A 25,255-nucleotide genomic window follows, 5' to 3' on the forward strand; every position below is an offset into this window, starting at 1 on the left:
AAATACTTTGATGCTCCCACTCAGGAATTAGCCCTCTTGTGCAAGAATACTTGTGCAAGAGGGCCAGTGTAGACAGACACCTTAATTTTTTGCACAAGAAAGCCCGATGGCTAAAATGGCCATTGGAGCTTTCTTGCGCAAATGTGCGTCTATACTGGACACGGATGCTTTTGCGCAAAAGCAGTTTTTGTGCAAAAGCATCCGTGCCAATCTAGACGCTCTTTTGTGGAAATAATTTTAATGGAAAACTTTTCAGTTAAAACTATTTCCGCAAAATCATGCCAGTCTAGACGCAGTCTTAAAGTTATATACAGTTAGATAAATTTCACTTGGAGATTCTCATGCATTAATAGAACTTCATGTTGCCAGTTCTTACAGCTTCTGATTTTAATGATTAATTGATAAATATCAATGAACCTCACCATTATTTTTTAACAAATTGGTCTTTTATCCAATAAAAAAAACAGAAATTGTTACATGTATCCAAGAGCTTGTCTATTCATAGCAGTAATGCAGACTACACGGGTATGATTTCTAAGGGGTACTAAAATGTTGTGCAGTGATTGATTTATGTACACCTGTCTAGTGTGCACTAAAGATTCCCTAATGTGCTTTAATATGGTGCTATTTGAAACAATACTGTATTGAAATTCACCAGGGAGCATTGAAAAGACATTACTCATTACAGTGTGGTATTATAGTAATAATGTATATTATTATAGTACTTATTACAGTATACAAAGAAAGCCCTGAATGTCCTTGATTTTTGGATAGCTACATAAAATTCATCCCCCTCCCCAAAATTAATACCCCTCCTCAAACCAGAAGCCCTAAAGTGCTTCAAGGAAATAGTAAAAATATAAATCTCTCTGTGTGTATGTATAGTACTTTTATCAACAAACCCATTTTGTAAAACACTGAGATCTGCTTTAAATACTCTTCCTTTTGTATTTTCAAAATGTTTTGTTTATTTTGTTAAAGTGTTTACAGACTTAAAATAATCTGCATTTTGAGCACACTTTGATCTTGTCACTTTAATTACCTTCTATTTACTTTACATTTACCTTAGAATTACTATTAGCACAATAAACACAAAAATACGGTTTTAAGGTGGATGGATTGCATGTCTACCTTGATCCATACCAATATGGAAATAATGGGAGAAGAAGTATTAAATGTTTCTCTAAATGCTCCATGAGATATTAGTTCTAACTATTTAACAGTTTATCTGAAAGGCTTAATTTCATGCTAAAATATTCAATTTCTTATGACGTACCTATCTAAATCCCAGCAGATACAAGTTTGGCAGAGAAATAAATGTCTGTCAGCCTGTATGGTCACTCAGATGCTGTTATAATGAGAGCTAAAGTGCTCTGTGTGGCATAAGGAAGTGTTTCATGCTGTGTTTAGTACTCTCTTTTTGTACTGTGCATCTGTTTGTCATTGCCACTTTTAGGGTATCCCAGGAGCCCCAACTGAGTTTAGGTCTCCATTGTGCAAGACACCAGCAAACAGTCCAAATAGTAAAAACACAAATAGTAAGAGACAGCCCATGTCTTACAAGAGTCCACTGTCTCAACAGACAAAGGAGGAGAAATATAGTTCAGGGAGGTGACTTGCCTAGTTTTACATGGCAGGTTAATGGGCAAGCTGGAAACAGAATTTAAATCTCCTGGCTTCGTCTAATGACTTAAGCTCTAGACCGTTCCTGTATAGTTTATGGTTATTTTCATGATAGCTGGATTTGTAGGGGGTGTGTGTGTGGGGGGGGGGGGAGGGGGGTTGGTGTTTTTGTTTTGTTTTGTTTTGTTTTTTTTTAATTATTATTATGAAGATTCCAAACCAGAGTTTTAACATGATCATAATCCTTGTTCTGTTGATTAGTGGAATTTAGGGGGAGGAGGAGAAGGAGGAAATCATATGATTAGAGGAGGGTTTGGCCTGGAAACTGTTCCTTTTGATGGATTAAAAAACCTTTCAATTGCTCTCATGGCGGAAATGCTTAAGAACTATGTTGGCAGGTTTGAGATCATTGAGGGGATTTGTAATAGGGCACAATTTTAGGTTTCCATTTAAAATTCAGATCAGGAAGTAGAGGGAAAGCTGTTAAAATATGATGTTTTTTGTGACCTTTCAAGCTGTTGTCACAGTCCATATTTGTATATTAATTCTGCTAGTATTAATTCTAAGGTAAATGTAAAGAACATAGTACCCATGCTTTATGAGAAGTGGCTTATGGATATGAATGTGCTTAACTGAAAGATGCTTTATGCAGAAGAGGTAATGTAATATATTAGGGGAGGGGAACCTAAGACCGGGGCCGGATGTGGCCCCTGACTTTGCTGGATATGGAACCCAAGGCTCAGGGCCCCTCCCAGAATTGGAGAGACCACACTGGCACTCCAGACCCCTAACAACCCACTGTGAGGCTGAAGCACAAAAAATCAAGTAAGCTGGGCTCCTCTAGGCTCTGGTGTGTGAGGGGAATGTGGGGAGTGTTTTTGTCCTTCTTAGTCAAGGGCCACATCAGTGAAGGTTTGTGGGGTGTTTTGTTTTGCTTCTCACTTGTGTGCGGCCCCTGACTGAGTTTTGTGGGTCACCCCATTCCCGTAATATATCAATTTTACAGTTACAATCTGCTGAGTCTGTACATCCTATTTTTATGCATGTATCACCCTTGAATGTGAAGTTAGAAATATGAAGTGTGAGTCGTAATTCTAAATGTAGTAATGAGGTCTGTTACTGATGCTTAGGTACTTAATGACTCAGTACACAAACCAATGACCTGTGAATAATTTTGTTTGTTCTGTAATCCCAAACTGTGGGTTGGCCCTAGAAAGACATGTGACCATGCAGGTGGTATTAGAATTCATTTTGAACCTGTTGTTTTTTCATGGGAATGGGGGGGTGCCAAACAAAATATTCCTGCCAAGGGGGAAAGCCTAATTAAGCAATGGGAGGCAATCAGCCTTTGTCTGCAGCTGGCTTTTGAAAGTGCCTAGTACACTCTGGAAAGGTTACAAAGAACTTTGAGGAAGCTGCAGATCCAAATCAGAGTGAAAGATCAACTTGGATTTGAAGCTTTTACCTGAAATAAGATCAGCTGTTTAGGGTAAAACTTTGCATGTGACAAGTTTCTTGGTGGATTAGAATTAGCTAAGATTATGGAAAAACTTAAACAACAAATAGTTGAGCTCATGATACCATCTACATGTTTTGTTAGTCTCCTAAGGTGCTGCTAGACTATTAGCTGTTTAAGTTTTTCCAGTTACAGACTAACTCGGCTACCCCTCTAAAGATTTTAAGCATTTTCTGTTTGTTTTAATTTAGTAATTTACTTCGATCTGACTGTTTACACTTGCAACCACTTAAATCCTACTTTTTCTACTTTTGTTTATTATCAAACCCAGTGTAAATAATTGTGTCCTGGAGGAGGAGCAACCACTGTGTATATCTCTTATTCATTGATAAAGTGGGCAATCCTTATGAATTTTCCTTGTGCAAAACTTTTACACAGAGTGCAATGGATTTATTTGGGGCTTGGGTCCCATTTGGGGCTTGGTTTCATGATAGCTGAGGGTATGTCTACACTACCACCCTAGTTCGAACTAGGGTGGTTAATGTAGTCACTCGAAGTTGCAAATGAAGCCCGGGATTTAAATATCCCGGGCTTTGTTTGCATCTTGCCGGGCGCCACCATTTTTAAATCCCCGTTAGTGCGGACTCCGTGCCTGCGGCTACACGCGGCACGGAGTAGGTAGTTCGAATTAGCCTAATGCAGATGAGGATACCCGTGGATATCAAGTGAATAGCTATAGAAAGGGGTTTGGAAGGCAGGAGTGGTCTCTTGGCTAGGGCAGGAGATTGGGGTGCTGGGGTGGGGAGAGGGTTTTGGTTGGGGGTGCAGACTCGGGGATGGGGATGTGGGGTTTAGAGTGTAGGAGAGCGCACTGGGCTGGAGCAGAGGATGGAAGTGCACAGGGCAGGGAAGGTAGGCAACAGACTAGTGTGTCCTTTGGCAATCAACTACATGCCTTGGTTCCCTATCTATAAAAGGATAACCCATATCAGTCAAGGATATGAGGCTGATGCTATGTCTATACTAAATAGAAAATTGATGCTGCAAAGGTCGATCTTCTGGCATTTGATTTAGCAGGTCTAGTAAGAACCTGTTAAATCGAACATTGAGTGTGTCCCCACTGTGGGGATGCCGGAGAAATTTGGCTTACGGTACATCGACTCCAGCTGCATTATTTACGTAGCTGGAGTTGTGTATCTTAAGCAGCCTTCTGGTTTAGTATAATCCTGTCCTAATTCCATTCAGTGGTCATGATCCTGACCCTGATGCTGACCCTGACCCTGACCCTAACATCCCAGCTCCCTGCTAGGGATGTTAGACACTACAGTAATGAGGGCCATTCCTAGATAAATGGTATAGTTTGTAGCTGCTGTTAAGAAGGGAAGGAATGAACAATTTATAAAATTCTAGGGATTCCTCCTCTTAGAAAAAGCTTAGGGAATACCTGACGCTTTGGAGCAATCTGGTCCATTTGAAAGGCTCTTCGGAATTCTTTTATGAATCTTGGGATAAGTCATCTCTGACAGGGACAATTTAACAGAAGGTGATTAGCGTTGGAAACTTGAAAATCATCCCATACTTACACTGAATGCTGTGGCAAATTTTAGAAAGAGGTACTCAAGAATCCCAAGAGGCCCCTCTAATGCACTACTGCAATATAAAAGAGAAATGCCAATCCATGTTTGTAAACTGTATTTTACATCCCTTTGTCTGCTGCAACTCTAAAACTTATTGTGAAATCTGATTCAGCACCCTGTGAGTAGAATATATGCTAATAATTGCTGATTTCTCTTAGCCAGATAAAGACACTGAGTCTTTAAATCTTGTTGTCTTTTAATTCTATATTTCAGTCGCATAGAAACCATGAATTTGTAGGCTTTTTGCTTTATTCTAGAAATAAATCAACAACCTTTGAAACAAGCCTGATTGTCTAGTTTCAGTCTGATAGTAATTGAGTGAAGGTAGAGCAAGACTTGGTGCTTGTCTATTCAGTGGTGTAATGTGCTGTATAATATGATTTCTGAGGCACATGAATGTGTTGTGTATCAGTTGGTCCATGTACACCTTGCTGGTGTACACTAAAGGTTCTCTAGTGTGCTTTAAAGTAGTACTGTTTCATCTAGCACTGTGTTAGAGTGCACTAACAGAGTCTACATGGAGTAATGAATGCACAACATGTTAGTGTACACCAAAAATCACATCCTGTGCAGCACATTACCCTATTGTGTAGACGTGCCCTTAGGCTAATGTGTCAAATTAATCCCTCGTGTAAATAGGAGTTCTCAGGTGAAGTCATGGAGAAAATTACACAAGTAGTGATGAATTTGTCCCAGTACATTTTGAGCAGGGATGTAGCTGAGCAGTAGCTGAAATCAAGCCTACATTTGGTTACATGTATAACTAGATAAATCTATTTTATAGCACGTATCTTCTACCATATCTCTGTCAACAAAGTTAGATAATAGGGCTGCCATTGTTAATGACTGTAGACAGATAAAATAATTGTCATTAGAAACTGACAACTGGACTTGGCGTTTCCAGGCTGGAGGGCCACAAAGATAATCAGTGGGAAAGTAATAACATTTTCATTTAGATGACTCATTTATCACTTGCAAGAATATTTATACATTAGGAATCCGTGAAGAACTCACTTATAAAAGCACATTGTGTCTTTGAAACCAAATTTGACAGTGATTCATTATTATAGTCTATGGAGGAAATTATATAACATGAGTATATTCATATGTAGAAATCTGTTTTTCAATTTGTCATGTACCATTGGCGCCCCTAGAGAACTGTGAATTTGTGGAATTTGTCAGGATCCCCAATTGAAGATTACAGCTGTTACTGCCTAGCAGTGCTCACTCAGAGATGTATGAACGAGTAGTCCTGTGGTTCCTTAGAGACTAACATAAATATATATAGTATCAGGAGCTTTAGTGGGCAAACCCCCCTTCTTCTGATGATCTGCTTGAGTGGATTCTGTCACAGTTGCAGGGAAATGGCACTTGTATCTCTTCACCGTGGTCTGCTCCAAGAGTGCTCGTTCAGGTCTTATGTTTCCATTCATCATCTGTCTTTGGGCAGGGACCCTTGTCTTGCTGCCATCCAACCAGGGGTTTTAAGCATGCACAGCTCCCTGCTAGGGATGTTAGGAATTAGTTAATTAACTAACTGAGTAGTCATGGAATTGATAAAGGGGGCACCGCTCCTGCTGCGGTTCTACATTTTAACAGCAGTCCCGGACTGGTGGGACCAAGAAAAAAGAAATGAGGCTTAACCAATAAAGGAACGGCATAAACTTGGGAGGCAAGGGGGCATTCTCGGCTCCCCAGACCTCCATCGCCAGCCCTGTCCATTTCCCCTTTGCCTTGCAAGCTCTACAGGGTGACACACACACTGGTAAAAATCCCTGTTGAGAGCATCAGGCAGAGAGAAGAAAGGTTCAAGCTCTTCGGGGCTGGGACAGGTTCTCCCCCTCACCTGCCCCTCTCTACCTTCTTTGCCACCCTGCGCCCTTCCCTCCCTGTGCCTCTCCTGGTGAGTACAAACCCAGCATCCCCAATCCCCACCTTACATAGTGATATGTCCAGGAAGCCAGTTTTCCTAATGGCCAGCGCTGATTGATGCGTTGCTTTTCCTGAGGGCTATGAAAAGTTTATTGCCAGTGGTTACAGGTTACCGCACAGACCTTTCTAATCAAATGCCTTCATTTTTAAGGTTAAAAGAGTTACAATTAAAAATGCAATCAAACCAATAAACCCGTTTCAGCATGCACTAAACATACCATCAGTAACCCATCAGTCTAAGGCCAAAGACTTCCCAACCCTTCTGCAACTGGGGTAATCACCTCCTATTGCTTTAGCTCCTGTAGGAGCTGTGGTAACTTTCCCCAAAATAGAGCACAATCATATGTACTCACATGGGGTTGCAATATCCTAGAGAACAGTGAATCTGTAGAATTCATAAGGACCCAAAATTGAAGGTTACAATGAGCAATGCACAGTTTTAATCAGTGTTGTTCTTAGCGGCATGTGGGGCCTGAAACAACCCCCTCCTCTGCTGTGCCCTAAGCCCTGCAACACCTGTTCCTGCCCCTGCATGACCCCTGCCCTGCCTCTGCTACATGTTGTTCTGCTTTTCCCTGCTGCTGCTGGTGAGTGTTGGGGGCCCTGACTCCTGCTGTGGGCACCAGGCCCTCTGTTTATTTCCCAGGCTGTCCAGAGACTATGCCCCTTGCCTTTGCTACCCACTGCATTTGGGGGGGAGGGTCATGACCCCCCCGACCTCTTCTCACACATTGCCTCTGTCTAGTTTCACTCACACACTTGTTGGGTGTTTAGTACACTGAATAAGATACACCATCTGTTGTGATGTGCGTGTGTCTGACACATGGATCGTGAAAGACACATTGTGGAGAGTGTAAATCATTTGTAGCATTTAGGGATGTAGAATCTTGTTTAATAAGTTTAACCAGTTAAGCAATTAAACACACCAACTGGGCTGGAGCACCCCCCATCCCACCATGGTTGGGGCCTGCTCTGGCTGAGCTAGAGCACACCCTGTGCGGGGTAGGGGGAGGCTAATCCAGCCTTCATTGGTTACTCCCTAGAGTAGTGGAGACACATTTGCAGGTTTTGTTTCTGGCAGGGTCTGGTGTCACTGAACTCAGCGTGATTCAATGTGATCCTGCTGACCACAGAAGGCAATCTTCTTGTTACTCCAGATGACTCTCTCACTCAGTTTCTCTCAGTTCTGTGCTGTCCTGAAGCTTAATAAGTTCAAGTTCTTTGTGCCGTGGCAGCTCTAGAATCAGTCTGCTGATATGTTACAACTAGGGTTGTCAATGTGTAGTTGACTATACGATTAACCTAAAAGCCTTGGTTTATCAGTTAATCTTGTCAACTATACACATTCCCTCCACCTTGCTGCCTCTGTATCAGAGGCAGTGGGGGGGAAGGGGGGGGGTATGGGAATGGGAGCTGGTGGCCCATGAGGAGCTGGCTTTAAGCAAGCTCTCTACTAACATTGGGTCTGCCTCCCCCCTCTCCCCCCCACACACCCTCACTCTATCAGAAGCAGCAGTGCAGACGCTGCGTGGGGCAGGCTGGACCCGATACAATTGGGAAGCTGGCTCTGCAGACCCACCATCCCGCCCCCTTCCCTCTCCGTTGCTTCCTACAGAGGCAGCGAGGAGGTGCAGGGGGAGCTGGCTTAAAAGCCCCCTACTGCAGCTGTCTCTCTCACCCCTCTGCTGATGAAATAGTTACCAGTCTGTTGCTTGGCCCAATCTTTTCACCAGATAGGTTGGGTGCGAGGAAGGAGCCAGGTTCTTCTCAGTCCAGACTGATGATTCAATTGGCAGAACAGGAACCCAAAGAACCATACAAGATACCCCATCCTTTATAGGATTTTCCTTCCATGCAAGTCTGCATTTTTCTTTGTCAGACCTTAATCAGTCATTCAGCGTCACAATCAATCTTCCTATGACATACACTTATCGGGAAGAAGTTGTTCTCACAGTCATCTGATATCCATATGCTGACAACCCCTTAGGGGTGTTGTCTTTCTGGCAAAAGTTATTACCGGTTCCCTATCAAGGGGTGCTTGCCACTAACTTCAGGGTTCATCAGTCTGCCCCGGTAGTCTGCGACTTCAGTGTACCTTCACACTTACCTCTCCTAAAACTCTTTCTCCTTCACAAAACAATACATTTACAGAATTGCAGCATGGAACAAAGGGGTACTTCTAGTTACTTTTAACAAAGTTACAAAGTCTTTTAATATTAAACTTTTCTATTTGTTACAAGGCCTTGCCTAATATTAACATCACAATGTATTACAACATTTCATCTCTTCACTTCAATATGCTAACATCAAACAGAGCTGGAGCTAAGTTATCAAAGCTGCCTGGCCTGTCTGAGGCCTACAGCTTATACTGAAGTTCAATCCAAGCCTTTTGCTATAACTTACATTCATTATAACTAACTGACTTATTACTTATTACCAGGCTAAAGGTCCAAGTTCACCGCAGACTGGGGCTGCTCTGGTATCCAGTCTGAGTGGGGAGCCAGTTTGTGAGGGGAGCTGGTTTTAAAACGGGCTTTCCTGGTGGAGTGGTTCCCGCCTGCCACCTTGAACTGTTGCCTCTGGTAGAGAGGCAGCAGCAGCGCAGGGTGTCATGGGGCTCCCCGGGAGCAGGGCCAGGAATGCACTGGCTGCCAGACCCACTCCCAGGGACTATTGAATAGATGTGTAACCCTTAGGATGTCATGTGGTTACGTTACTATTCAATTACACTATTCAATTACAAGGGGGATCCAGTAGATATAGTATACTTGGATTTTCAGAAAGCCTTTGACAAGGTCCCTCACCAAAGGCTCTTGTGTAAATTACATGGCCATGGGATAAGAGGGAAGGTCCTTTCTTAGATTGAGAACTGGTTAAAAGACAGGAAACAAAGGGTAGGAATAAATGGTAAATTTTCAGATTGGAGAGGGGTAACTAGTGGTGTACCCCATGGGTCAGTCCTGGGACCAATCCTTTTCAACTTATTCATAAATGATCTGGAGAAAGGGATAAGCAGTGACGTAGTAAAGTTTGCAGATGATACCAAACTGTTTAGGATAGTCAAGACAGAAGCAGACTATGAGGGACTCCAAGAAGATCTCACCAAACTGAGTGATTGGGCAACAAAATGGCCAATGAAATTTAATGTGGATAAGTGTAAAGTAATGCACATCGGGAAAAATAACCCCAACTATACGTACAGTATGATGGGGGCTAATTTGGCTACGACAAATCAGGAAAGAGATCTTGGAGTTATCGTGGACAGTTCTCTGAAAACTTCCACACAGTGTGTAGCGGAGGTCAAACAGGCAAATAGGATGCTAGGAATTATTAGGAAAGGGATAGAAAATAGGACCCAGAATATCTTACTGCCCCTGTATATAACTATGGTACGCCCACATCTTGAATACTGTGTACAGATGTGGTCTCCTCACCTCAAAAAAGATATTTTGGCCTTGGAAAGGGTTCAGAAAAGGGCACCTAAAATGATTAGGGGTTTGGAACGGGTCCCATATGAGGAGAGGTTAAAGCGACTGGGACTTTTCAGTTTAGCAAAGAGGAGACTGAGGGGGGATATGATAGAGGTCTATAAAATCATGAGTGGTGTCGAGAGGGCTGATAAAGAAAAGTTATTTATTAGTTCCCATAATAGAAGAACTAGAGGACACCAAATGAAATTAATAGGTAGCAGGTTTAAAACTAATAAAAGAAAGTTCTTCTTCACACAGCGTGTAGTCAACCTGTGGAACTCCTTGCCAGAGGAGGCTGTGAAGGCTAGGACTATAATAGAGTTTAAAGAGAAGCTGGATAAATTCATGGCGGTTAGGTCCATAAAAGGCTATTAGCCAGGGGATAAAATGGTGTCCTTGGCCTCTGTTTGTCAGAGGCTGGAGAGGGATGGCAGGAGACAAATCTCTTGATCATTGTCTTTGGTCCACCCTCTCTGGGGCACCTGGTGCTGGCCACTGTCGGTAGATAGGATACTGGGCTAGATGGACCTTTGGTCTGACCCAGTACGGCCGTTCTTATGTTCTTACACATGATCTAACATCCTTATTTAAGAACAGAATTTATTAACCATAGGCACTATGTCTACACTACTAAGTTAGGTTAACCCAGCTACATTGTTCAGGGATGTAAAAAAATTTCTGCATTTCACTTGAGAGAAGGCTTCATTATATTTGTTTAGTGAACACTGCCTCCACATTCCTTTTTTACCTCAGTAGGTTGGGGTGTAAAGATTAATTTGTGTAATGCTTTGCAATTCTTGGGTGAAATGTGCTGTTAACGTGCATATTGCTTTAAAATCTGTGGCACATCTGTGGCTGGCTGACTGTTTAGATACTAAATGATTGACATCCTATTTAGTAAGCTGTGTAGAGTCCTAGCAACTGTGGTGAAGGTCAGTCCCTTAATGGTGAGAGGCAAAGGGCAGAGTTGATACATGTTTTAAAAATTATCACGTTTAAAAGTTCAATGCAGAAAGGAGGCAGGTCTTCAGTGCCATTTTCAAATCGTGTCAGAAATGCATAGAATGCAAATATTCCCCTTCCTAATCCATCACTGGTGGAGCATTTATGAAAGGTGCAGTAGTGTATATGCATAGACTGGGCCTATTGAGCAATGTGGTGTATGTGTATAGACTAGGCCCGTTGAGCAATGATCTGTGGGAATTCAGTCCGCTAGCTGTAATCCTTTTAATAGCTGTAATATACTGAGGCAGTTAAGGATTAGTCAAATCCAGGGCTTAAATTCTTAGAGTATTTCCTCGACCTCCCAAACCCCCCTCCCATGCTACAAAAACTCCAGGAGGTTTGAAAATATTTACTTGGAGTTCTGCTCTGGGCAGCTCAAGCTGAATTTAAGTCACAGGTCAAGACTGACTTTCACCCCTTGTGGCCCTAAAGGGGCAAAAATGAAATAGTAAGATTATTTCAAATAAATCATTCATGCTCAGCTTTGAATTAAAATGGAACAATCAGAGAAATGCTCTGATAAGATAGAATGCTAGCATTTTAAAAAGTGCCATCAACCACTCTTGACACGAAATGTGTACTACTCATTTAAGTAATCAGGAGAGATGAGGTTGGAGAACAGAGTTGGATCACTGAAGCATTACGGAAAACACAGATTTATTACAGATCTATGCTAGCTGGCTTTTTAAATAGCTGGCTTTTTTTTTCATCTGGCACTCTGGTGTGTCACTTTGGACGTGCAGTTTGGCACGTCCTGTGATGTGAACTGGCAGCATTTTCTTTTTAGGACATTTACTTTTTAAACAGTGTTGTATGAGTACTGGGTTCTTTTTTCTCTGCTAAACACCCGTGTAGTCCACCAAATCAAAACATCTGATTAAATAATTAAGTAGCTTATAATGAACTGCTGTATTTCATATTAGTATCCTACTACTGATGACCCATTACTTCTTTGCTCATGTTTGATTTATAGTAAATGCATGAGTGGTGTGCTGTGAGATGTTGATTCATGCAGGAAGCAAATGAGGACTCTGTGGTGTGCTGTGTGTGTGTGTGTGTGTGTGTGTGTGTGTGAGAGAGAGAGAGAGAGAGAGAGCGAGAGAGAGAGACTTAAGATTTTTTGGTTATTGTACGTGCTGGTTGTACATTGTATATGTTGGTCATGTATTATATAATGCTGGGAGGCTTGTGGTGAGTTAAATAGGTATCTAGTTTTTTGTGTGTGTGTGTTTTGTGCAGGTGAGGAATTAGGCATGGGTGTGTTGATCTCTGTAGAGAAGGGGTTCTTGTTTTTTCGTGTTATCTGGGGTTATGCTGAGAGATTTATGCAGGGGGTGACTGATGAGGATGTGCTGCCAAGAGAAGTTCTCTGTGTTTATGATTATTGCGTGTGCTGACTGAATGCCCGAGGTTGCGTTTTCAAGAACTGTGGCAGTTGTGCAAAGACAGACATAGTTTCTATGGTCTTCATACAATTGATGAAAGTGTTGTATGTAAATTAGCTTTAGAATATGAGTAATGGTTGGCTGAGTTATCACTGATTTCACAATGGTCTAGGTCTCTTCCCATGACATAGGTGTGCATTACTGAAACTACATTGCATGGGTATAATTCACAATAAAATGGCTTAAAAACCTAAACACTGGATCGTAACAGTCCACGAAACTCAGTGATGATTCTGCAAGATGATATTCTGAATAAAGAGAGCTTTCAATGATGCTAGTAGCTATTTCATTTATTTCACAGATTCAGACCGGTTAGACTTCAGGGTGAAACACAAAGTGACGTTACTAAAAATTTCTTATTTAGATTACTTGTTGCTCATGGCTCAGTAGTATTCCTGACTTTGCAGACTTGGATGTTTAAAAATAAGAGTAGTGATAGAGATGTAGCCGTGTTAGTCTGGTGTAGCTGAAACAAAATACAGGACTATGTAGCACTTTAAAGACTAACAAGATGGTTTATTAGATGATGAGCTTTCGTGGGCCAGACCCACTTCCTCAGATCAAATAATGGAAGAAAATAGTCACAACCATATATACCAAAGGATACAATTTAAAAAAAATGAACACACATGAAAAGGACAAATCACATTACAGAACAGAAGGGGGACGTGGGGGGGGGGGGGGAAGGAAGGCGAATGCCAGTGAGTTAATGATATTAGAGGTGGGGAAGGGGAAATGTCTGTGAGTAAATAGTATTAGAGGTGATAATTAGGGAAGCTATCTTTGTAATGTGTAAGATAGCTGGGGTCTTTGTTAAGACTACCCACCTGGAGAAATAAAAAAGCAAATTGAAAGAGCCAAACGAATACCTAGAAACCATCTACTACAAGACAGACCCAAGAAAACCAACAATAGAACACCACTTGTCATCACCTACAGCTCCCAACTTATACCTGTCCAACACATTATCAATAGATTACAGCCTATACTGGAACAGGACACTAAACTCCAAGAAGCTCTGGGAGACAGACCCATAGTCTCCTATAGACAACCACCTAACCTCAAGATGATTCTTACCAACAACCACAGGACATACCACACTAATACCAACCCTGGTACTTTCCCTTGCAACAAACCCCGCTGCCAGCTTTGTCCAAATATTCACTCTGCTGACACCATTATTGCGCCTAACCAAGTGAGTTACAAGATCAAGAATACATATTCCTGCGCCTCCAGAAATATAATCTATGCTATCATGTGCCGAAAGTGTCCGTCTGCTATGTACATTGGACAAACGTCTCAGATCCTTCGCCAAAGAATCAATGCCCACAAAACAGACATTAGACAGGATCACAAAGAAAAAACAGTTGCTTGTCATTTCAACCAGAAAGGACACAGTCTCAATGACCTGCTAACCTGCATCCTACTTCAGAAGACATTCAAATCTGCACTTGAAAGGGAATCCTCTGAACTGGCATTCATGCTAAAATTCGACACTCTCCGCACTGGACTTAACAAAGACCCCAGCTATCTTACCCATTACAAAGATAGCTTCCCCAATTATCACCTCTAATACTATTTACTCACAGACATTTCCCCTTCCCCACCTCTAATATCATTAACTCACTGGCATTCACCTTCCTTTCCCCCCCTCCCCACATCCCCCTTCTGTTCTGTAATGTGATTTGTCCTTTTCATGTGTGTTCATTTTTTTAAATTGTATCCTTTGATATATATGATTGTGACTATTTTCTTCCATTATTTGATCTGAGGAAGTGGGTCTGGCCCACGAAAGCTCATCATCTAATAAACCATCTTGTTAGTCTTTAAAGTGCTACATAGTCCTGTATTTTGTTTTAAAAATAAGAGTGACCTTGTGGGATTCACAGTATCTATCATTTTTCAAAAGAACATCTTGAAGATTCCAAGTTATGTTAAGGAACACACTCAAAATAAGCAATCCAGTTATAGTCCAGACGATGCAAGAAGTTATTGGAATGTCAAATTGTTAAATACCCAGCTGTTGCATCCTCTTTTTTCTCTTTGGTACAGTGCTATTTGCCACAATACAAAGAAGAATATCTTTTAGTTGGCAGAGACATTTTAGCTTAAATGATTTATTTAGATACTGGCCGACATTCAAGATCTAGATTGCACCCTGCTCATGACTCTACATTATATATACAGGCAGTCCCCGGGTTACGTACAAGATAGGGACTGTAGGTTTGTTCTTAAGTTGAATCTGTATGTAAGTCGGAACTGACGTCCAGATTCAGCCGCTGCTGAAACTGACCACCAGTTCTGACTTACATACAGATTCAACTTAAGAACCCCAGGCGTCCCCAAGTCAGCTGCTGCTGAAACTGATCAGCAGCTGATTCCAGGAAGCCCGGGGCAGAGCAACTCTGCCTCTGGCTTCCTGTAGTCAGCGTTGGTCAGTTTCAGCAGAAGCTGACTTGGGGACGCCTGGGGCAGAGCAGCTGGGGTGCTGCTGGGTTGCTCCAGTAGCGCCGCTCCTCGGTGCTACTGGACCAACCCAGCAGCACCCCATCTGCTCTGCCCCAGGAGTCCTGATTCAGCCGCTGCTGAAACTGACCAGCAGCTGCTGAATCAGGACTTGGGGCAGAGCTGCTGGGGTGCTGCCGGGTTGGTCCAGTAGTGCCCAGAGCGGCGATGCAGGACCAATCGGCAGCGCCCCAGCTGCTCTGCCCCAGGGTCCAAAACAAAAGCCTGGTCTGCTGGGGGGGGGGGGCACACTAGCTGCGCCTCCCCCCCCCAGCAGACCAGGGACACGGGGAGCAGAGCCGCAGCGGTAGCGGGGTGCCGCGCCTCTGAGGCTTTGCTCTGGCAAAGTCTGAGGCGCAGGAACCCGCCGCGGCGGTTCCCCGCGCTTCTGAGGCTTTGCCAGAGCAGATCACAGGCAGACCACAGGCACCGGGACTGAAGCGGCAGCTGCGGCGGGTTCCCGCGCTTCTGAGGCTTTGCTCTGGCAAAGCCTCAGAAGCGCGGGAACCCGCCCGGTGCCCCTGGTCTGCTGGAGACGGTCTCCAGCAGACTAGGGGCACCGGAGCAGCTTACGAACGGGGCTTTCTCGCCCCGGAGCTCGCAGGTAGCAATCCGCCACCTCGACCTCCGGGGCGAGAAAGCCCCGTTCGTAAGTGCGGATCTGACGTAAGTCGGATCTGCGTAAGTCAGGGACTGCCTGTATTTGTGGGTGGGTCCTGCATTGCTTTTACCAGGGATATAAATTCATACACGTGGGTGAAAAGGAGGTTTGTGGTTAAGATAATAACAAGGGATACTAGAGATCGGGATAAAATTTCTGCTATCCCACAGATACTGTGTGATGTGGGGTAGGTAATTTAATCTCTGACTCAGTTTCCTTTGTGTACAATGCAGATAACAGTTCTTCCCAATCTCACTGGGGATATTGGTGCATTTAGAGCAGATCCTGTCCAGAAGAGAAGACTTGAGGTGAAAGCATTCAAATGACTGTGGACAACTTACAGCAGTGGTCTGCAACCTTTTTAAGCACACGATCACTTTTTGAATTTAAGTCCAATCCAGAATCTACCTCAAATCCAAATACCCTTGCCCCGCCTCCTTTGTGCTCCATCTCTGAGGTCCTATCCCTGCTCACTCTATCCTACTTCCCTCCCTTTCACCAGGCAGGGGCAGAGGGTTGGGACACAGGCTCTGGTCTTGGGCTAAGGGATTTGGAGTATGAGAGGTGCTCTGAGCTAAGCCTGGGGCAGGGGTTTGGGATGCAGGTGGGGGTTTAGGGTGCAGGTTATGTAAAGGAGTTTGGGTCCAGGGGGCTCAGGGGTAGGGCATGGACTTGGGATGTAAAAGGGGGTTCATGACTGGGGCAGGGGTTCGGAGCTGTCTCCAGCTGGACACTGCTTACCTCAGGTGGATCCTGGGAGGTGGTGCAGTGGGGATAAGGCAGGCTCACCCCTACCCTTGCCCTGCCCACTCTCAAAAGCAGCCAGTAAACGCCCCCCGTCCCAAGCCCAGTTGTAATTCCCCTTCCATTCTGTGGAGATAGACTACAAGGTGGAGGGGGGGGGCACCCTGACATCAGCAACTCCTCCTCTGCCTTCCCTGTTCTGCACCACAAGCAGGAGGCTCCCAGAGAGAGGCAGCTCCAAGGCAAAGGGCAGGAGGCGCGCAGCAGTATGGGGAGGGGCAGCTGAAGTACTGGCACTTGATCGCCTCTTGGCCAAACCTGTCAGGATCACCTGTCAGTGGCTTCAAGATCTACTAGTAGATCCCAATCTACTGGTTGGTGACCGATGACTTAGAGGGTGCAGAAGATATTTGGATTTCTTAAAATGATTTATTTCAAAGTATTTGTCAACTACTGTTGACTATACCAAAGGACTTTAAAGCAGCGAATCAAGAGTAGGAAATAAGTGAAGAGGAATATCTAATAAAATGTAACTTTTAGAAGGATGCAATTATAGCTCTCTGAGACAAAGTGCTATTATCAGTTTGAATCTGACAGGTGACTGGCAGCTAAAATTATGATGACAGGAAATCTGTTTGACATAATGGATGGGATGTGAAAGTGCTCAGAAGGTTAAAGGAGGAGAGGAACTGGTTTGGGAAATTTCCTAATTAAAGATTTAAGAAAGTTTGAAAGGTACATTAAGTGACCGTTAAATACTGAGAAGAAGGAATACTGCACCATTCCTTGCATAAAGGCTGAGAGGAAGTTAGAAATAGGTCACACTGTCCAGACAAAGCACATGAGTCTCATTTGTTCTGCAACTCTGGGTGCCTTCCAATGTGTTGTACTGTAGCTCCCAGCCTGAGATGCTCACAGTCTGCAAGAAGCTTGCAGAGTACCCTCAGAAAGTATGTCTGCACAGCAAAGAAAAACGCCATGGTTGGCCTCTGCCTGCTGATGCAGGCTCATGGGACCAAGTTGTGGGGTGTTCCATTCCTGAGCAGACTTCTGGATTAGGGCTGAAGCCTGAGCTTTGGGATCCTCCCACCTTGCAGGGTCCTAGAGCTTGGCTGCAGCCTAAGCCCGGAAGCCCGCACAGCAATGGAACAGCCCTGCAGCTCAAGCCCTGTCTGCATGGTGTGCAGAAATGAACATGGCCCCAGCTGCTTTGAGTGGCAGGCAGGGAGCCTGCCCAAAGGTCCTAAGGTGGTAATCCTGTCCTGGCCAGAGCTTGCACATGGTACCCCATGCTCTCTCTGCTCCAGGTCACAAACCAAAACCTTTGTGCCCCTGCTTCTGCACCTGTACCCCCTCTCAGATGTTGAACCTCGATCCCCTGCCCTAGGTCACAATCCCTTTCCAGACCCTGTATCCCATCCTACACCATTTCTCCAGGTGTGAATCCCCTCCTGCCGCTCGCAGTCCTTCTGCCCCCAGTCTCCTAACCTGAGTTGCTTTCCGCACCCAACCTTCATCCCAGACTGCACATCTCTTCCATCAATAGCATGAAAGAGTATGGCTCTTGATCTCTTACCATATTCTTTGAGTGGTCCCCCATCAACAATTATTGCCCACCCCCGTCTAGCTGTACAACTAGGAAAAGCAGAAGTTTGAATTGAGGTTATTACTATTAGACACTTTTCTAGTGGTGTGCACAAGTGTGAAAAGGTAACTCAATTGAGCATTATGAATAACTAAATTTGACTGACTAATTCTGACAAAGACATCAAACATTTTGGACAATATGGATAATGTTAGTTTTATGAAGCCCATGCTGCTAGCTAAAATAAGAGGCTCTCCCACTCCATGATTATACAGCATGTATTTCAAATTTATAAATATCTATGTATCTTGCAGAACATGTCTAATTCATCTTCTAGTCATGGTGGGTTGCCATGAGATTTCCACTGAATCATAGGGAGTACATTTGGAAGGAGCTATTTTCAAACTTATTTTTCTTAAAGATAGCATGCTTTGCTTTGACCCTCAGATTTAATGTAAGTGTAATGGGGGGGGGGGGCATATGTTTCACTGCAAAATTGGAGCCAATCTGTGTAAAATGGATTGAAGGCGTGCAGAGGGATAAGTCAGCTGCACTGTACAGCTTTCTCCTACCTTGTAACTATCAGTATCTCTTTCACACCAACATGTATGCCGGTATTTAGGGGCACGACCAGGTGGAGGTAGCAGTCATCTGGGAATGTGGTGGAGTGTGTCTGGGAACTGTATTTCTGAAGCCAATAAACCTTGGTATTTTTTGCTGCTGTAAGCAAATAATAGATGATACACCCCCTCCCCCACTTTACAGGTACTATCTCCAAGCCCTATGTGAAGGTGGAGTGTCATTGGAGCTTCATTTTAGAGAGCAGCACAATGATGTTCAGAGAAACTAAATTATTTGTGCAAAATCCACAAATCAGTGAGAGTGCTAAGAAGAAAACTTAGACTTGATTACTCCCCCGCCTTTGCAAGCTCCATTCGCAAGATCATTGGAGACAGTGGTGTGAACCAGTCAGCCAGGCCATTGCAATTTCTGTTCTACCAATGAGTGGACTATGAGGGAAAAGAGGGCAGGAAGAGGAAAAAAGTTCTGTGAAGTCTGTGGTGAAATAGAGAATGTAAATTTCTAGTCTGGTACAACTAAAATTAACATTAAAAATAAAGTTTAATATAAAACCAAGGCTTTAGAAATGAACACAGCAGCTCTGAAATACTGAAAGTTGGTGTCTGAGAGGCTCATGTTACTTCTGTTGGATTTCTGAAGTGTTGCATGGGGAGCCATAGACTGTTGCAAGGATTCCAACAGGAATGCCATGTGGATAAGTAAAAGAGAGAGATGTGTAAGGACAGTTCATTTGGACAAAAGGTACTAGTTTCTAGATACTTACTCTTTCAGGTCCTTTACATGTGCAGTTAATTTGCTACTATACTGAGACTTTATTTCTGGGCAATAAGATATTTCCCAAGTTCCTGACTTGTCACTGACAAGCAATTGTGGAAAATGCATTAGTAACAGGCTCTGGAAATCCATAGACTGATGTCAAGGATGAAAAGTTCTTGGCTTCACACAGTGAATGTACAACCTTCCTTTGCAAAGGAGTGAAAAATGAGGAGAGAAGTGGATATAATTTTCATTCGTCCCACTCCAGTTCTGCTCTCCTTGTGAGTTCAATATACGTTGAAGTGACTCTTCTCTAGATGTTATTACATGGTTACATACAGATATATCATTTGGTTAGTTAAAACTATCTTGTAAGCAGCACATGTCTACCTACATCCAGCCATTGTAGTAGGTAAACATTGGATCACTCTAATTATTTTATCTATCCTTAAACAAAAATCAGTTTTAATAGACGCGCTGTTCAGTATGATAAAACCAAAGATCACACCTCTTACCACATTATTGTGGTGATTTTTATCTGAATTATCCAATTCTTCCCTTCAGTAAATGAAAGCTACGCTGGGATTCACTTTTGTTGTTGTTCATGGCTGATTGCTTCTAATTTTTAGCTTTGCCTTTGTAAATGCTTCCTGATGTCCTGTAGGATTAAAACTATAACTCTGTTCAATGTTTGTCTCTCTTTCTTGGTAGGATGATGAAGTGGTTCTGCAGTGCACTGCAACTATTCACAAGGAACAACAGAAACTGTGTCTTGCTGCAGAAGGATTTGGCAACAGGCTCTGTTTTTTGGAATCCACTTCAAATTCTAAGGTATAACAAGCTGTCTGAATGTAGCACTATTTGTAATGTCATTAACAAAGCAGAAGACTTCTTGTTGGTACAACATTGCTTGCTGTGACATACAGTAAACAAGTTACCCAAAGGCATGGGCAAGTCAAATAAATCCCCAAATATATCACGAAGGATTTAATCCCTCATGACAGTTGCAGGCTGGATTAATTTGCAATATACTCTTGGGGTTACCCTTGAAGCTCAGCTGGCAGAGAACGCGCATCTCAGGACTTTGCTCCTTCCTGCAGTTCACCAGGGCATTCATTCGGTGTGCTGCAGGGCAAAGAAACTTTTTTAGTGTTGCCCTGAGGGTTGCCAGAGGGAATTTATCACATCAGTGGGTGTATGTGATATAAGAGGGATTTATTTTATGCCGTTGGCCTTGGGATAATTGTTTGAATCTCTTACATGACAAGGTGCACAATCTTGGTGCATATTAAATAGGTTATATCTAAGCTATGTAATGACTTTCTATAATATTTTACATAATATGGCAATGATGAGAAATATATTGATGACGGTTGCTGTCAACAAATCAGTGTTCACACATTGCGATACACTCATGTATAGTTGTGCAAGATTGAATCTCTCAGAAATTCAGAAGAGCCATTTCTAAGGGAGGACCTTGGAGAGCTGCTTTTAGTCTGTGTTTAACAAAGTTTTAGTGCTAGATATTAAGTAGCATGTGTTACCATTTTTATGTATATTTTTTTCCAACTCAAGTATAAATGTTGAAGGAAGTAAAATCGCCAGAAGGAATTTTTGTCAACAAGGGTCTGCTTTTTACATTTTTATTTTGTTTTAGCCCACCAACAGTATCATTTTATCATTACAAATATTTCTTCCATACATTGCAGAGTAATGCTTTATTTTCCATGTCTCATCAGTCTGAATATATTATTCATCATAATAAATTTTTTATTGGTGTGTTAATGATTCATTATAATAGCAATGATCCAGATGAATTCATTCATGTTCTTCCATTTTAATTGAGTCTTTTTAATAAAAAAAAAATCCCCAACCTTCAGGATGGAAGAAATTGCACTGTTATCTTCTGCTCGGACCAGAAAATCTTGTTTATTTAATGAGTGAAATATCTTTTAATAATTTGGACAGTAAACCTCCAATCACATATAAAATGTTTTAACTGTGTATGAATATAATGTGTTAATTTCAAAGCAGTTCCAATTCTTCTTTGATAAGTCACCATCTACTCTACTAGCTTTGTAAGAGACATTCCTTGTTCTTAATTTTTCAAAGGCTAACAGACCCTAAAAGGAGTTCATCTAAAGTCAGTGGAGAAACAACAAGTTGAGAGACTAGTAGGATATATAATACAATAGCAATACAAAGCTGACTGGAGAAAGAGGAAAATGATAGAGACATTATGAACAGGCAAAAACACTGCTCTCATACTGTAATACTGAAATACGTACTGTTGTTTAGACAAGAGTATTTAAAAGACTTTTTTGGATACTGTAGACAGTTGTTTTGGTTTTGTTTGTACAGCACCCAGCACAATGGAGTGCTTGTTCATGACTGTGGTCTCTAATCACTACAGTAATATAAATAATAACAACACCTTTTGGGAGACTAGACAAGGTAGATTTTTAAAAAAAATTCTAGCTACCTTTATGAATATTTCCCTGTTGTGTTTTGTGTAGTGATGTACCATAGTGATGCAGTGATGTACCATATACTGGCAGCTTCTTGTGCAAGAATATTGTTCTTGCACAAAACCTTGCCGGGTGTCTATACTGCACACGTGTTCTTGTGCAAGTAAATGTATAGTACAGCGTCGAAAAACAGGGCTTCTTCCGGAAGAGTTATTCTTCTCCCCATGAGGAATAAGCTCTCTTGTGTAAGAGCTCTTGTGCAAGAGGGCAGTATAGACAGGCAACATGAATGTCTTACGCAAGAATCCCCTATGGCTAAAATGGCCATCAGAGCTTTCTTGTGCACGAGAGCATTCACACTGCCATAGACGCTCTTGCGCAAAAGATCAGTAGATCAGTGTTTAAATATGGGTCAGGAGGCTGCATTTGCGGTGTAAGGAAATACTTAGTTTGGAGTTGAAGTTTTGAGGCATGAGTCAGTGGGCTGAACTGCAGAATGGAGTAGTGCAGTGGGGTTAGACTGACTACATGACAGCAGGGATTGTACTGTAAAAGTCTATTTAGAGCTTAAGGTTGTGCTTTTGCACCTTTCATTCCATTTGTGCTTACAAGGCTTGTGTACCTCTAGAGACTGTAAAAAGTTTATATTACAAATGTAAAATATAAACTTTTTATAATCTCTAGAGAAGGATAAGCCTTGTAAGCACAAATGGAATGAAAGGTGCAAAAGCACAAAGTCTGAGAGGGGTAGCCATGTTAGGATGTGTCTAAATTACAGGTTTTTTTTTAAAAGTGGCTTTTTTCGAAAAATCTTCACCTGTGTCTACTCTGCTGCCACGTTCTTTTGAAATTAAATTGAAAGAACGTGGCAGTTTTTTTGACCAGGGAAAACCTCATTTTACGAGGAATGATGCCTTTTTTCGAAAGTGCTCTTTTGACAAAAGGTGTTATTTAACGCAAACAGTGCTTTTTACAAAGACAGCATCCAGGCTGCGTGGGTGCTTTTTCGAAAAAACGGCTCTTTTGAAAATACTGGTTGCAGTCTAGATGCTCTCTTTTGAAAGAGGCTTTTTCAAAAGATTCTTTCTAAAAAGCCTCTTTTGAAAGAGGCTTGTAGTCTAGACGTAGCCTTAATGTGTAACTTGCAAAAACTAGTAGTCCTGTAGCACCTTAGAGCAGGGGTTCTCAAACTTTGTGACACCACGACCCCCCTCTAAGTTGCTTGTGACCCCCCGGGGGGTTGGGACCCACAGTTTGAGAAATGTGGCCTTAGAGACTAACACAAATATATATAGCATCATGAGATTTCATGCTTAGGGTTGCCAGATGGTTTCAACAAAAATACCGGACACACTTGACAAGACATCACAATCTACATTACATCTTATTTAGAAAATACATTTATATTTTCTCAATTTGTTTCCCCGAACAGAAAGCTCAAATACTGGACTGTCTGGTTCAAAACTGGAGACCTGGCAACCCTATTCATGCTATCAAATGCTGGCAATGTCCAATGCCTCTCTGCCATGTATATTGGCCAAACTGGACAGACTCTATGACAAAGGTTAAATGGACCCAAGTCAGATATCAGAAATGGTAATGCACAAAAATCTAAAGGAGCATATTTTAACCTACCTGGGCACTCATTAATGGATTTAGATGTATCCATTCTTCTACAAAGGGATTTAAAAAAATGAACTACTGATTGAAACTTCAGAATTGGTCTTCATGTGCAAATTTGACACGGTTTCTCATGGCCTGAACAAAGACATGAACTGGATGGGCCATTATATTCAATATCCAGTGGACATCAAAAGCTAAATATGGGACACTTCCAACCACTCAATTAACCTTATTGGCACTGGCACTAGAACTGTCAGGTATTTCCCCCCCCCCCTTTCTCTCCCTTCTTTTTCTCTTATATATTGTGAGGTTTTCCCTTTTTTTCATCACTCTGCTCATCTGAGGAAGTGGGTGTTGCCCACAAAAATTCATGATAACATATATGTATTTTTGTTAGTCTCTAAGGTGCTATAGAACTACTCATTTTTTTTTTACTAGTCCTTCAGCTGCTCTTCAGAGTTTTACAGGAGGAAACAAAAAATGGGCAGACTGTTCTTGAATGTTGACCTTAATAAACAAGGATAAAATGATTCTTCTGACATCTAAACTATCTGGCTGTGTCTACACTGGCAAGTTATTCTGGAAAATCAGCCGCTTTTCCGGAAAAACTTGTCAGCTGTCTACACTGGCCCCTTGAATTTCCGGAAAAGCACTGACGATCTAATGTAAAATCATCAGTGCTTTTCCGGGAAAAACTATGCTGCTCCCATTCGGGCAAAAGTCTTTTTCTGGAAAACTGTTCTGGAAAAGGGCCAGTGTAGACAGCACAGTAGTGTTTTCCGCAAAAAAGCCCTGATCGCGAAAATGACGATCGGGGCTTTTTTGCGGAAAAGCGTGTCTAGATTGGCCACGGACGCTTTTCCGGAAAAAGTGCTTTTCCGGAAAAGTGTCCTGCCAATCTAGACGCGCTTTTCCGGAAATACTTTTAACGGAAAACCTTTTCCGTTAAAAGCATTTCCAGAAAATCATGCCAGTGTAGACGTAGCCTATAAGAATAGCCATACTGTGTCAGATCAAAGGTCCATCTAACCCAGTATCCTTTCTGCTGACCATGGCCAATACCAGATGCTCCAGAGGTAGTGAACAGAACAAGTAATCATCAAGTGATCCCTCTCCTGTCATCAATTTCCAGCCTCTGACAAACAGAGGCTAGGGATGCCATTCCTACCTATCCTGGCTAATAGTCATTGATGGACCCAACCTCCATAAATTTATCTTGTTCTTTTTTTAATGCTGTCAAAGTCCTGGTATTCACAAGATCTTATGACAAGGAGTTCCACAGGTTGACACTATGCTGCATAAAGGAAAAAAAACTTCCTTTTGTTTATTTTAAACCTGGTACCTATTAATTTCATTTGGTGATCCCTAGTTCTTATGGGAACAAGTAAATAACTTTTCCTTACTCACTTTCTCCATTCTGTCATTATTTTATAGACCTCTATCAAATTCCCCCTTGGTCTCCTCTTTTCTAAGCTGAAAAGTCCCAGTCTTTTTAATCTCTCACCATATGGGACCCATTTCAAAACCCTAATTGTTTTTGTTGCCCTTTTCTGAACCTTTTCCAGAGTTAAGATATATTATTTGTGATAAGGCAGCCACATCTGTATTCAGGATGTGAGCATACTATGGATTTATACTGAATCAATAAGATATTCTCTGTCTTTTTCTCTATCCCTTTAAATTATTCCTAACATACTGTTTGCTTTTTTGACTGCTGCTGCACATTGAACAGATGTTTTCAGAGAATTATCCACAATGATCCG

General features: G+C 42.3%; 1 protein-coding gene across 1 annotated transcript in view; it reads left to right on the top strand.

Annotated features, from left to right (window-relative positions):
- Nucleotides 1–25,255, top strand: part of RYR2 (ryanodine receptor 2) — a 646,972-nt gene that overhangs the window by 147,296 nt on the left and 474,421 nt on the right. Inside the window, exon 2 of the mRNA XM_089777369.1 lies at nucleotides 20,113–20,232. Coding sequence (XP_089633495.1) covers nucleotides 20,113–20,232 — 120 coding nt within the window. The remainder of the gene's footprint in view (nucleotides 1–20,112; nucleotides 20,233–25,255) is intronic.

Source organism: Pelodiscus sinensis, chromosome 3 (assembly GCF_052426305.1).
Source record: "Pelodiscus sinensis isolate ZL-2025 chromosome 3, ASM5242630v1, whole genome shotgun sequence".
Taxonomy (NCBI): Eukaryota; Metazoa; Chordata; order Testudines; family Trionychidae; genus Pelodiscus; species Pelodiscus sinensis.